Here is a 14,347-nt window from a genome sequence, read left to right as displayed (position 1 = left end):
GAACACGGGTGGAAGGGGGGGCTAGAGAGGGGTGAGCGAGGTGGGGGAGGGGGGTACGGGTGGAAGGGGGGGCTAGAGACGGGTGAGCGAGGTGGGGGGAGGGGGCCACGGGTGGGAGGGGGGGGCTAGAGAGGGGTGAGCGAGCTGGCGGGAGGGGGGTACGGGTGGAAGGGGGGGCTAGAGAGGGGTGAGCGAGGTGGGGGGAGGGGGCCAAGGGTGGGAGGGGGGGCTAGAGAGGGGTGAGCGAGCTGGCGGGAGGGGGGCACGGGTGGAAGGGGGGAGGTAGAGAGGGGTGAGCGAGGTGGGGGGAGGGTGGGGCACGGGTGGGAAAGGGGGCTAGAGAGGGGTGAGCGAGGTGGGGGGAGGGGGCCACGGGTGGGAGGGGGGGCTAGAGAGGGGTGAGCGAGGTGGAGGGGGGCACGGGTGAAAGGGGGGAGGTAGAGAGGGGTGAGCGAGGTGGCGGGAGGGGGGCACGGGTGGAAGGGGGGGGTAGAGAGGAGTGAGCGAGGTGGGGGGAGGGGGGCACGGGTGGAAGGGGGGGCTAGAGAGGGGTGAGCGAGGTGGCGGGAGGGGGGCACGGGTGGAAGGGGGGGGTAGAGAGGAGTGAGCGAGGTGGCGGGAGGGGGGGCACGGGTGGAAGGGGGGGGGGTAGAGAGGAGTGAGCGAGGTGGGGGGAGGGGGCCACGGGTGGGAGGGGGGGGGCTAGAGAGGGGTGAGCGAGGTGGGGGGAGGGTGGTGCACGGTGGGAGGGGGGGCTAGAGAGGGGTGAGCGAGGTGGAGGGAGGGGGGCACGGTGGGAGGGGGGGCTAGAGACGAACTTTAATCTTGAGTGGCACCTTCGTTTAACATTATCATGAGAAGTCTAACACAACCGATGAGGAGCTTTATCGACCGCAATTTTGATCGAAACATTGACAACGTTTAAATAATATCACCTGTGTGTAAACGTGACGATCTCATCGGGTGGTGGAGGGTACACAGAATCAGTATTTATACTGGATTCATCCGATGAGCTCTAAAGCTCTTTCAAACAGACGCGTTCAGCAGTTGGGCGGGTCAGAAAGTGACAACAACCATCGCACTATACAAACACGCGACAAGGCACAGAACCGGTTAACAAACCACAAAGAACATCGGCATGAACACTTCAACCCCATGACAAAAAAACTAAATGCGGACAACATTGTGTTGGCTACGAAAACTTACAATGAAAGACGCTAACAGCTCAAGTGGGGCCTTAGGGGCCGTCCATAAATGACGTCACGCGATTTTGGACGATTTTTGACCCCCCCCCCCTCGTCACAAAAAGTCAGACCCCCCCCCATCAAATATGACGTCACAAAGCTCTGCCCCCCCCCCAAATAAATAAAACATGCTTAAAATCGCTTTAAGCTATTGTCATTGTAGTGCGTATTTAATGTGGCGCTGCACTCTGATGTTGTAGGAGAACACATTTATAAAAAAGTATATTTAATTAAGTAGAACGCGTTGTCTATTATTTATTTAAAGTTGCGCATTTTGATGTGACGTCACATTTCTCACCCCCCCGTCACACATCGTCACAAATATCTGACCCCCCCCCCCCTCCAGGTGCGTGACGTCATTTATGTCGGCCCCTTTAATCCCTGCAGTCACGACAGCTTCAAATCAAGTTTAAAAAGTGTGGGGGGACCGAATAGGGAGGGAGGGGCTCGGGGTGAGGGGGAAGGGGGGGAGGGGCTAGGGGTGAGGGGAAGGGGGGGAGGGGCTAGGGGTGAGGGGGGAGGGGGGGAGGGGCTCGGGGTGAGGGGGAAGGGGGGGAGGGGCTCGGGGTGAGGGGGAAGGGGGAGGGGCTCGGGGTGAGGGGGAAGGGGGGGAGGGGCTCGGGGTGAGGGGGAAGGAGGGGAGGGGCTAGGGGTGAGGGGGAAGGGAGGGAGGGCCTCGGGGTGAGGGGGAAGGGGGGGAGGGGCTAGGGGTGAGGGGGCAGGGGGGGAGGGGCTAGGGGTGAGGGAGGGGGGAAGGGGCTAGGGGTGAGGGGGAAAGGGGGAGGGGCTAGGGGTGAGGGGGCAGGGGGGAGGGGCTAGGGGTGAGGGGGCAGGGGGGGAGGGGCTAGGGGTGAGGGGGCAGGGGGGGAGGGGCTCGGGGTGAGGGGGCAGGGGGGGAGGGGCTATGGGTGAGGGGGAAGGGGGGGAGGGGCTAGGGGTGAGGGGGAAGGGGGGGGAGGGGCTAGGGGTGAGGGGGAAGGGGGGGAGGGGCTCGGGGTGAGGGGGCAGGGGGGGAGGGGCTAGGGGTGAGGGGGAAGGGGGGGAGGGGCTAGGGGTGAGGGGGAAGGGGGGGAGGGGCTGGGGGGGAGGGGGAAGGGGGGGGAGGGGCTAGGGGTGAGGGGGCAGGGGGGGAGGGGCTAGGGGTGAGGGGGAAGGGGGGGAGGGGCTGGGGGGGAGGGGGAAGGGGGGGGAGGGGCTGGGGGGGAGGGGCTGGGAGGGAGGGGGAAGGGGCTAAAGGGGAGGGGCTGGGAGGGACCTGCTAGGGATGGAGGGGTGAGGGGAAGGGGGGGAGGGGCTGGGGCGGGACCTGCTAGGGAGGGAGGGGCTAGGGGTGAGGGGGCAGGGGGGGAGGGGCTAGGGGTGAGGGGGCGGGGGGGAGGGGCTCGGGGGGAGGGAGTTCGTTACCGTGGCGACGGCGTTGCCACTCTGAGGCCTCGCGGCGAAGGCTTCACGCGGCAGCGACGAGCTCCGTCAGGCGCGGTAACTCTCACGATACCCCCCCCCCTCCCCACAAGAGCTTGAACGACGTTTTACTTTAGTCGTTGTGTAAACGTGAATAACAACGCGCAAGCGTCGACACTTACACCAAGGCACAGGGAGGGGGGGGGAGGCGATTTAAACGTGTGCCAACTTCGGCACGCAGAGAATACAGCATTCCTAGCGGTGGTTACTGAGGTACCTCACGCATTGCGATCGATTTGTCGTACGTGTAACTAGTGTCGTACGTGTAACAGCAAGTGTGCGTTTCACCGCGGTGTTTATCACGTGTATTTGTGTGTGTCCTGACGCGCGTCTGTGCGCAAGTCCGCGTTCATAATCTCATTCGGTAAAATTTTTACACCGCGGGGCATTGAAACGCGGAGATGGAGCGACAGAATCGGCAGCTGCGTGGATGATCATCCAGCAGTGGATTGACCATGGCCTGATGACCATTGCCTCCCCTCCCTTTGTCAAGCCACTGCTGGATGGAGGCCTCATCCACGCCGTGTTACGTGGACACATTCGCACGACGAAGATAAAGATCCCACGGATAGTCTCAGTACAGACTGTTGGGGCAAATACTGTTTCAGTTTCATTTCAGTTTCGTTTATGAGGTGGAGCCCTGTGAGCCATTCGGCTCTTGAATCGGGTGCAACCGCAAAAAACTAAAACGTGAACAAGAAACACCTTAAAGTGACTACACGCAACAGAAAAATCCAGGGAAAAAACAGCAAAGTCTTCATGAAAAAGCACCGTACATCAACGCTGTGTGCAAACATCCCAGTGGGATGCAAGTCAAACAATAACAACCATAAGACAATTTAGATTAAAGTTATCAGTCTAACTGTACTACAACAAACAAACATGGCTAAACCAAAACGTTTTCGACATCACCAAAATAAAGCTATAAAAACAACGTAACAACGATCACAGGAACTGTGATTCAAATTTAACAATAAACGATACGCATAAACGTGTACGACCAAACTTTGCAGCCAATAGCTGGCAGCATGAGTCACGGCACACGAGAGGGTGGGTTTCCAGCACCACGCCTGGCCGCCACACACACACACGGGTGCAGAGGCCTCGATCCAGATCATGACCGTGGATGTGTTGTTGTTTCTCTGTGCACTGCAGTTTGTGAGGAGTCCGTGACCGGAATTAACGATGTCTCAAATTCTGCTGCCACGCACCCTGGCCATCGTGAAGCCAGAAGCTCTGGAAGCGGCGACTCAAATCCGAGAGTGCATCGCACAAGCGGGATTCACTGTGCTACAGGTGTGCCAAGTCCAGGGGTTCACACTTCCTTTTCCACTGGCACATCTGAGCCGAGGCAGCGCGGGTCCCTCGCGATACGAATGGTTTACCACTGCTGGCTGTTGGCTGATCCGAAACAGAACCAAACCGCGATCTGTCAGCCGTCTGGCATTTCGCTGCTGGACATATTGTCATCATGCAAACTCCGGTCATCCTCGCAGCGGCTTTTGGCTCGCCATCGAATAAAGATGGTCACCGCACCACGAGCCTTCAGATATGCTTCTGCGGCCGTCTGGAACGCTCTTCCGATATTAAGCCACTGGAGCTATGCACTTTTAAATCATCTAGATTGAAAAGTTATTTCTTTAAACTGCTTTTTCTGTTTAGTTTGTTGTCCTTCCTCCGCATCTCTGATTAACACGATTGGCGACGTACGGTGTCAAAGAAGTTCAAGATACATACAGAAGACAGGGGTGGCTCTAATACCTCATTCAGTGCACCGAGTACACCGAGGACAGCTTCACCGCTGCGTTATTTAAACGCGTTTTAAATCCTTCATTGCAAATCCCCATGGGCACGTTTTGAGGATGCAGCATCACCACATCAACTTTCACGTTTATTAAATCGTTCATCGCGTTTGATATCGCCACGGCTCTTGACGGTAATCGCCAGGCCGAGCTTATCATCATGTGGAAATTTCTAGCAGCCAAATACTCTAAACGCATGTCGATTATAAAATGTGGAAGGAAAAACATGAGGACCCGGAGAAAAATCCACGTGACCACGGGGAGAGAGACGCGCAAACTCCAAATTACCAGGCTTCAGGATTGGGATCGAACCCATGACTTCCTGCATACCAGGCGAGGTAGTTAACATCTCCTAGCCACCATTGGCACGACCCGATACCCTATGGCGGAGCCTCAGCTGTTTGTTCAAGTAACACGCGTGCGGATCCTTGTCTTTTTGTCTCTGTTGCGCAGTGCCGACGTGTGCACCTCAGCCCTGAGCAGTGCAGCGAGCTGTACAGCGAGCACTTTGGCAAGATGATTTTCCCCAGCCTGGTGGCGTACATGAGCTCCGGTCCCATCCTGGCCATGGTTCTGGCTCGGCACCGAGCCACGGAACTCTGGCAGCAACTCATGGGACCCAGAAACAGCGAGAAGGCTCGGCAGAGCCACCCTGACAGGTACAGAAAGCGTGGGGTGGTGGGGCTTTACACTTTGCAATTCACGTATTCTCTGGTTTATACGATGTGCTTATTTTGTCTCTATCAAAGGATGGTCACAATTTATAATTGACTAGCTTTACTACCCGGCTTCGCCCAGGACTTGGATTCACCATGCCCGGCCGCCTTTGTCTCCCCAGCGGCGATGTTCACACACCACACCAGTTACTCGTTTGAGGCTGAGTCGACCTAGGGGAGGCCCATGGAGCGGATTAAAATAATCGTCACCGGTGGTAGCCGTGAGCAGGAATCAAACTCATTAAAATGCAAATCAATGTATAACATTTTTGACATGCGTTTGTCTGGATTTTGTTGTTGTTATTCTGTCTCTCACTGTTCATATAAACCTACAATTAAAATTATAGTCTGATCATTTATTTGTCAGTGGGCAAACGTACAAAATCAGCAGGGGATCAAATACTTTTTTCCCCTCACTGTAAGAGATAGGTGTCAGACAGATGTGCACTACCTGAGCATATTGGCACGAGACAGAAAAGTGGAAGAAAATGACGAAACGTGCAGTGGATACCTACGGGCTATCTGCCCATGGATCGTGATGATGATTATTTCAAAGCAAACGTTGGCGGTGTCTCTTTTATAAACCGGGATATGGCTTTATTGCTGACATGGCTCCTTCCTTCAGGCATGTGTGTGACCAGATTTTATTGACTTTATTGACTTTATTGACGTATTTATGTGTTCTGGTGAAGGGCTATTGCCCAAAACGTCATCTATTATATACCTTTCCTTTCTAGTCCACACACGGTGTTGTTGACGAATGTGACGAGTCTTTTATTATTGAAACCGGGTAGAGTCGTCGATAATTTTATCGCCACCATACAGCCACTTTCACCGCTACCGTATTCTCTGCAGTTATAAGACACGTGATTTTTCCACCACCCTCACCCGCGAAGTCGAATTTTCATTTTTTTCCTTTTCTTTCTCAATGACATCGATGTCCTGGACCGAGCCTTACTAGGTGAGCCTTACTCTCCGGAGCATCTCATAACCTTGACAACGTGGTACAGTTGACAGCACCAATGCGTCAGCATCAGTGGGAGAACAGTAACTCCCGTTGAGACGATGGTTGTGTCTGTTTGCGTGCGTGTGCGCAGCCTGCGTGCGCTGTATGGCACGGACGAACTGCGCAACGCCGTCCACGGGAGTGACAACCCTGGAGCTGCCGAGCGAGAAATACGGTTCTTCTTCCCCGACGGTAATGCTCATCCACTCGCTTGCTCACCCACTCGTTCACCCGCTCGCCAGCCCACTCGATCACTCACTCGCTCATCCACCTAATTGTTCACCAACTCGCTCACTCGTTTATGCACTTGCTCATTCACTCAACTCACCTACTCGCTCACTGTAATACTCAATAACTGGTTCGACCATTGCTCACCTACCTACTCACTCACTTGCTCACCCACTTGATCGATCACTCACTCGCCAATTCACCCACTTACTCACTAACTCACTCACCCATCTACTTGTTCACCAACTCACCGATTAGCTCACTCATTCATTCACCTACTCGTTCACTCAACTCACCTACTCGCTCACTGTATTACTCAATACCTGGCTCACCCATTTGCTCACATACCTACTCACTTGCTCACCTACTCAGTCAGTCGCTCACTCACTTGCCAACTCACTCTCCTACTCACCAACTCACTCACTCACCCACCTACTTGTTCACCAACCCCCCGATTCGTTCACTCATTCGTTCACATTACTCGTACACGTACTCACATACTCGCTCACTCTCAGACTCAATTACTGGCTCACCCACCCACTTACTCACCTGCCCATTTGCTCACCTACCTACTCACTCATTCTTGAAAACAATCTATTGGAATTTACGTGGCATATAAATGCAACCACATCTCAAGATGCTTTCCAAAAGAATAAAAGAGGATAAAAGGGAGGTGGGTAGGAGGAGTTCGTGTTGAGGTGGGGGTAGGGACGGAGAGAAGAGCAACGCCAGGGGCACATAGAACCAATCACAACGAGCCCCAGGGGCAGCCGGGGCAGCACCAGTGAAGCCCAGGCATCCTGGGGGGGGGGGCACTTGAGGCTGCAAACGTAGCTGCTACCTGTGATCCAGCACTGTGGAGGAAGCAGAAAGGAATGGTGGATCACCGCACACAGAGATGTTGTCATGAAACTCCTTTCCGGTGGGAGTCGAGGAGGAGCCGTCGTACCCTGGCTCGCCGGGGGAAGGCAGTTGCAGCAAGCGTGGATTAATCTCCATCTGTTCCCATCTGTACGGAGATTGAGCTGTGCTGGCCCTCGCACACGCATGTTTTCTCGCGAGTGCTTCGGTTTGTATGTATGTTGAACTTCTTTGGGATCGCACGTAGCCTACCGTGCTAATCGGAGGTGCGGGGGAAGGATAACGAACTAATGTTAAGCTTGAACCTGTGGCGTGTAATGTTACATAACTCTGCGACAATAACCTAAACACAAAAAGCAGTCCTAAAGAAATTAGTTTTCAATTTGTGTAAACTCATGAATTGGCAAAAAAACATCTTAATACATAGAGGACTGCAGAACTTTGGAAATCGTTGGTGACGGCTCACCGCCTGGCTGCTGCTTTCCAGCTTGTCTCTGGTTTCCTGCACCTCTGAATAAAAATGGCAAAAAAACTGCACACGTAACAAATTTGTGCAGGCACTTACAATATATTTTACCACCAAAGACACAAACAGCTCTTATCTAGTAGCTATATACAGAGGCTCTGTGTCCTGAGCCATCTGTGCGTTTGAATATTTAATTAATACTGGTAGGAACCACCTGGTTCCACCAGCCCACAGGGGATTATTGTGTCCGTTCCATTGGTGCATCCAAAAATGGGAGGGTTTGGGCTGGGTGGAGAGGGGAGGGTGGGGAGGGGAGGGTGGTGAGGGGCTGGGTGGGGAGGGTGGGGCTGGGTGCGGGGTGGGAGGGGTGGGTCTGGGTGGGGAGGGGCTGGTCACCCCGTGCTGCCCTTATAAAACTCAACGTTTAACCTACTCACGCCGGCTTGTGCCCGCCTTCACAATCGGGCATATTTGCGGAATACACCACGCCGCTGTTGACCCTGGCCATTGACTGAGCAACCCAACGTTCCTACCAGCTCCCTCCGCAGGAATGTGTTAAGGGGGAAAAAAAACTTAAATTACGGTAAGGAGTGCTATATTGCCCTCTAGTGTCTGCACTGTGCTGTGAGGTCAATTCCCAACTCTTTCTGTGCGGAGTTTGTTATCCCCCTGTTATGCAGAGTGTGAGTGAAGCTCGCCTCGTATGCAGGAGGTCGTGGGTTGAATTCTGACCCTGACGCCTGCTGTATATTTTCTTTTTTTCACGTCTCTCTCCCTGTGGCCACGTGGATCTTTCTTCGGGTCCTCCGCTTTTTCCCTCCACATTTAGAATCAACACGCGTTTAGAGTATTTGGCAGCAATAAATTTCCACGTGATGAGCCACTTCATTGAGCTATCGATTTTGGCAAGGTCGCTTCTGAAAAAGAGAAAAAAAGCTCAAGTGAGCCTTACCTGGGAAAATTATTTTAATTTTATTTTAGTTTGTAAGTTCTCACCCTGCACGGGTTTCCTCCGGGTTTTCTCCCATCGCTAAAACAAACACACAACGTAACTGGTATTAGGCAAACGTGCTGGGGGAGGAAGAGGCTATCACATGGCTCTGTGGCGACGTGGGCTGACATCCACTCACAATATATCATCAGCATACATACGTGTTCATTTAATTAGTAATTTTCCTTGCGTATATCTGGTGCTCTAATTGTGTAAAAGTCTCGTCTGAAAGCATTCACTAAATAAAAAATGTGTCCAAACACCGCGAAACTGCAATATACCTGGACAGATTATTCAACAGGGTTTACACTTAGCAACGTTGCTTCCTCTAACGTGAAAACTCGGGAGGACTCTCCTGTAAAAAAAAAGAAGAGTCCCTGGGACTCTGTAAGGCATTCCTGGGTCAACAAGCATCATAATAATCATGACAATTAATCATAAATATTCATAATAAAGTTTTTTGGGTTGGATCGCGTTATTTATAAATGTGTCGTAACCCTCCACCACCCGACACGGCCAATCAGCAAAAAAAGTGTCACGTTGACAAAAGACAAATAGTTCACTACTTTAGCCCACCGGTGTGTTGAAGCGTGAAACCACAACATTTACAATTTTTGGGTACGACGTTTCGCTGGTAATTGCATCCAGCATCATCGGGCAATTCGCCAGAATGGTGAGGCTCTGCTCTTGCTCCCGGTCTTAAATAGAATAGCAGCAGGGTGACGTCATCATTTAACTCTTCAGGTGCAACGATTTGAGGCGGAGGGGGGGTTATTGTAATTATATACTAGATTGGTAATCGGGCAATTTGTCTTTTGTCAACGTGACACTTTTTTGCTGATTGGCCGTGTCGGGTGGTGGAGGGTTACGACACAATTATAAATAACGCGATCTCACCCAAAAAACGTTTTTTATGAATAATATTGGTCGCGAAAGCCTACGTGTTAAACTAATCATAAATAATTGTGTCGTCTGGTGTGCAACTCGCAGCCATCCTGGAGCCTATCCCGGAGAGTCCGGCCGCTCGCGAGTACCTGGAGAGGTCAGTGAATCCCACTCTGCTCGCCGGACTCACGCAGCTCTGCAAGCACAAGCCAGCCGACCCCGTGGTGAGAGACAGCTCGTATGTACGCATGGATGTTGAGAGCGGTAGCGCAGCAGTTGGCGGTCTCGGCCAACATCGGTGACGAATATACAGGTAGGAACAATATGTTCCACACTGCCCACCAGGGATTATTTGTCTGACTGTGTCGTGCATAAATATATATATAAACAGCTCTTTGATTGGTGGAGACCTACTGCCAGGTACGGAGAGGGGAGGTGCCTAAGGGAGGAAGGTCAGGGGAGGGGCCTAAGGAAGGGGGAGTCAGGAGAGGGGCCTGAGGGGGGGGGTCAGGGGAGGGGCCTAAGGATATGGGGGGGGGGGCGTGGTCAGGGGAGGGACCTAAAAGAGGGGGGTCAGCAGAGGGGCCTGAGGGAGGGGGGGTCAGCAGAGGGGCCTGAGGGAGGGGGGGTCAGGGGAGGGGCCTGAGGGAGGGGGGGTAAGGGGAGGGGCCTAAGCAAGGGGGAGGGGCCGATAGTTAAGGGGGCTGGCTACCTGGCCGGCTGCCTGGCTACCTCAAGTCAAGTTATCTTGTATACAGGTAGAAACAACAGGTTCCACACTGCCCACCAGGGATTATTTGTCTGTCTGTCGTTCATATTTGTCTGTCGTGCACGAATGCGCTGTCCAACCAAGTTCCTACCTGCCCACTCTGAAGGAACGTGTTCTGAAGCACTACCATCGCATTCCCAAGGCTTAGGGGCCGTCCATAAATGACGTCACGCGATTTGGAACGATTTTTGACCCCCCCCCCCCCCCCGCTTCATCACACGACGTCACAAAAGTCAGACCCCCCCTCAAATATGACGTCAGAAAGCCTCTGCCCCACCCCACCAAAAGCATATTTCCATTTTGAAAATAAAACATGCTTCAAATCGCATTAAACTATTGTCATTGTAGTGCGTATTTAATGTGGCGCTGCACTCTGATGTTGTAGGAGAAAACATTTATTAAAAAGTCTATTTAATTAAGTAGAACGTGTTGTCTATTTTATTTAAAGTTGCGCATTTTGATGCGACGTCACATTTCTCAATACCACCCCCCCCCCCTCGTCACACATCGTCACAAATGTCTGACCCCCCCCCCCCCAGGTGTGTGACGTCATTTATGGACGGCCCTTTAGCCTTATGAGTAGCTGGTGCGGTGTGTAAGCATCAGCGCTGGGGAGATTAAGGCGGACGGGCGAGGTGCTAGCCACACCACTTCCTCGTGTATATATGTTTAACTTCTTTCGCACTGTACGTCACCAACCGTGCCAATCAGAGGTGTGGGAGAAGGACAAACAAACACAGAAAGTAGTTCTAATGAAACGAGTTTTCAATCTAAGATTTAAAAGTGCATAGCTCCAGTGGCTTCCTAATGTCGGAATGAAGAGCGTTCCAGACGGCCGCAGATGCGCATCTGAAAGCGTGCGGGGCAATGAACATTTTGTGAGAACTGCTTTTTGCGTTTCGATTGTTTTCCTTCCCTCGGACCTCCAATTAGCATGGTTGGCTACATACCGTGCGTAAGAAGTTCAACATACACACGTACACAACACGCCGTACAACCCAAATGTACATCGGAGAAGCGTTGCAACGCAACAGTGAAAAACATGCGCTGTGCATCACCGTCTCTCCTAACCCAAGCTGTTGGTGACCTTTCTTCCCCTCCCTATCCACCCCTCTCTCGCTCGCTCGCTCGCCCGCCCACTCCCGCTGCCACGCATTGCACGTCTCGTCTGTGTTTAGGTGTGGCTTGCCGACTGGCTGGTTCGGAATAACCCAAACAAGCCCGTCGTGACGGACGAACAACAGGAAGACGATGAAGGTCGATAAGAGGAGGAACACCAAGGAGTGGATAGTTATTTTTAAACCGCAATTGCCGGCCGTTTCCATGTTTGACAGTTATTTAAAGCTTGGCGGATACAATTGTCTCACTGTTAGAAAATGGCCACATTACGATTCACACATTCAATTTCACTCTACGTTTTAAAAAAAAACATTTAGAAAATTTTATCCCGATTGTCACGAGAATCCAGTAGAAAATCTCGCAGAGCAGTGCATCCCTTCCTGTAAAGAGAACGGCCTCTAAATTGGATATCACAGAGCATTCTCTGAGATCCCTTCAAGTGATCTGCGGTCCACACAGTAGGTGGCAGTATTTTCCAACTCGCCCTGCGTGCAAGATTCACGTTTGTCGCGTGGCAGTGAAACTCATCATTTCACATTCAGAGCTGGCATTTTTGCAAGTTAAGCGCAGAACCAAATTTAATGTGATCACGGTTTTTGTTGTGTGCAGTCATTGGCGATCGGTACCCAGACCACCGACTCACTGCATGAAAACTCGGTTTTGCCATGGGCAGTGGCGAAACCTGGATCCGAATCCCGGATCTGCGCAATGCCGGGCTCTGTGGCAGTGATGAAACCTAAATCCGAATCACGGATCTGAGCACCCGGACTCAGCGCTCCGACCTCTTAGCCAATCGGACCCCTCTCTTGATGGCATGTCATTCCCAGATTCACAAAAAACATGCATTGAACGTGCGTCTGAGAATAGATTACCAAATAATATTAACATGAGATTCGAGAATGTCATTGAATTAAAAGTAATATATTCGTGAATGGCATTGATGCTTTTCGATTTAAATATTTCGTGACTGCAGGGATTCATATTCTTGGTTCTTTCGGTAAACTCACGTAGAAGGGAAATAATAAAATAAAATATGTATTATTTTTATTATTTCCCTTCTACGTGAAGGGAAATAATAAAACATGTATTTATTTATTAGTTTCATTATTTTATTATTTCTCTTCTACGTGACTTTACCGAAAGAACCAAGAATATAGCATTGATACTATTAACCTTGTTACGGTTTTATGATTGTAAATGCCATGTTTAGAATCATTAAAACAGCCTACACGAGGTGAACTTTGGTTCTTGAGCAATGAACTTCATCGATTGGTTATGTATTTAATGAAGCGGCTGTGAGCACTGTCGCAAGCGTTTGGTATAAGCTTGAAGTTTCCCCACTTTAACGGAATAAAGCATAATCCTAACGGATGATTGACGTCCAGAATAAGCGTCTCGTTCGAGACCCAACCATGCCACCTCCTCCCATTGACGTTTCTCCTACCCCTCCTCCGCGAAGACGCTCAACCGCGTGGCAACCTCACCAGGCCGGTGTGTACATCTCCTTCATGAATTGAAAATGAAATACAAAGTCTCAGCCGTTGTGATTATTGCCACGCAACTCAAACCGCGGACCATATGGTAACGCACTGTCCGTCTGCGCTCCTTACAATGGAGGAGGAGGAACAGCAAAACTACACGAAGTCCCTGTCCTGAGGCCCGTGCGTCGTCACCAGCAGAATGTACGACATTGGTATTTAGCTCCCGAGCTAATTTTTTGCCGTACACGGGAATGTAAAATGAATAGCGGCTACTGCATCCGTCTGTACCCTCCAGGCTAATGAACACAACTTTTCCTTTGTACAGTTCGGCGAAATCGCACACCTCTCGCTTATAAGGTCGTACTTATTACACACGAAGTGCTTGCCACAAGTGAACCACAACACCTCGCTGATCTCATTAAGGAGCATAAACCATCATGCGAACTCTGTTCATCCTTCGCAGTGGCTTTTGGCTTTAGTGGCGGTCTGGAACACTTCCTGCCGACATTAGGAAGCCACTGGAGCTATGCACTTTTAAATAATGTAGAGCCATATTTCAAGAGCTGTAATGCAATGTGAATACATAGATAACGTCACGAAGTCGTTCGTAAAGAGACGCATGCGGTTCTGGATCTGCAGATTGCCAGCCTCTGATTTAGATTGAAAACTATTTTTTTTTTACCACTGCGTTTTGTGTTTAGTTTGTTGTCCTTTCCCCGCATCTCCGATTAGCACGGTTGGCTGCGTATGGCACGAAAGAAGTTCAACATACAAACATGATGGTGTGTGTGGTGGTGCTGTTGAGGTACCTGCATGATGAGGGAGTGGGGCATGTCACCCAGTGGTGCCCTTATAAAACTCAACGTTTAACCTATTCACGCCGGCTTGTGCCCGCCCTCACAGTCGGCCATATTTGTGGAATACACCACGCCGCCGTTGACCCTGGCCAGACCGAGCAACCCAACGTTCCTACCAGCTCCCCCCGCAGGAATGTGTTAAACCATCTAGCTTGAAAACATTTTTTTTTTACAACTGCGTTTTGTGGTTAGTGTGTTGTCCTCCCCCCGCACCTCCCGATTAACGCGATTGGCTACGTATGGCGCGAAAGAAATTCGAACATACACACTTCCTTGCCTACCCTCCGGGGCTCCAGTTCCTCGTGTCGTGGTCTCTCCTCCTGCCCTCGCTCCCCGAGCCTCTCCTGCTCTGCCGTGCCGTTTCCTATCGTCCTTAATTAGCTCTCCCCTGGCTCGTTCCTGTTTCCATCATCCCTACCCCCATACCACCATCTCGCATCGATCGACCCCCACTTGTTACG

The 14,347-nt window shown here is 51.6% G+C and overlaps 1 protein-coding gene across 1 annotated transcript; it reads left to right on the top strand.

Annotated features, from left to right (window-relative positions):
* Window positions 1-3,859: 3,859 nt before the first annotated feature.
* NME5 (NME/NM23 family member 5) lies at window positions 3,860-12,792 on the top strand. Its single transcript, XM_061552109.1, has 5 exons — window positions 3,860-4,001; window positions 4,961-5,166; window positions 6,321-6,421; window positions 9,766-9,884; window positions 11,608-12,792. The coding sequence occupies exons 1-5, from the start codon at window positions 3,891-3,893 to the stop codon at window positions 11,692-11,694; spliced, it is 624 nt and encodes a 207-aa protein (XP_061408093.1). The 5' UTR covers window positions 3,860-3,890; the 3' UTR covers window positions 11,695-12,792.
* Window positions 12,793-14,347: the final 1,555 nt, after the last annotated feature.

The sequence above is a fragment of the Lethenteron reissneri genome, chromosome 2 (genome assembly GCF_015708825.2).
Source record: "Lethenteron reissneri isolate LAM-NWPU_2019-01 chromosome 2, ASM1570882v1, whole genome shotgun sequence".
Taxonomy (NCBI): domain Eukaryota; kingdom Metazoa; phylum Chordata; class Hyperoartia; order Petromyzontiformes; family Petromyzontidae; genus Lethenteron; species Lethenteron reissneri.
Note: the sequence above shows the minus strand (reverse complement) of the source record. Positions and strands in the feature narration are given on the sequence as shown.

Coding starts and splice junctions, on each gene's coding strand:
- NME5 (XM_061552109.1), top strand. CDS start 3,891: ATGTCTCAAATTCTGCTGCCACGCACCCTGGCCATCGTGAAGCCAGAA. Junction 5,167..6,320: donor CGGCAGAGCCACCCTGACAG/GTACAGAAAGCG, acceptor GCGTGTGCGCAG/CCTGCGTGCGCTGTATGGCA. Junction 6,422..9,765: donor ACGGTTCTTCTTCCCCGACG/GTAATGCTCATC, acceptor TGCAACTCGCAG/CCATCCTGGAGCCTATCCCG.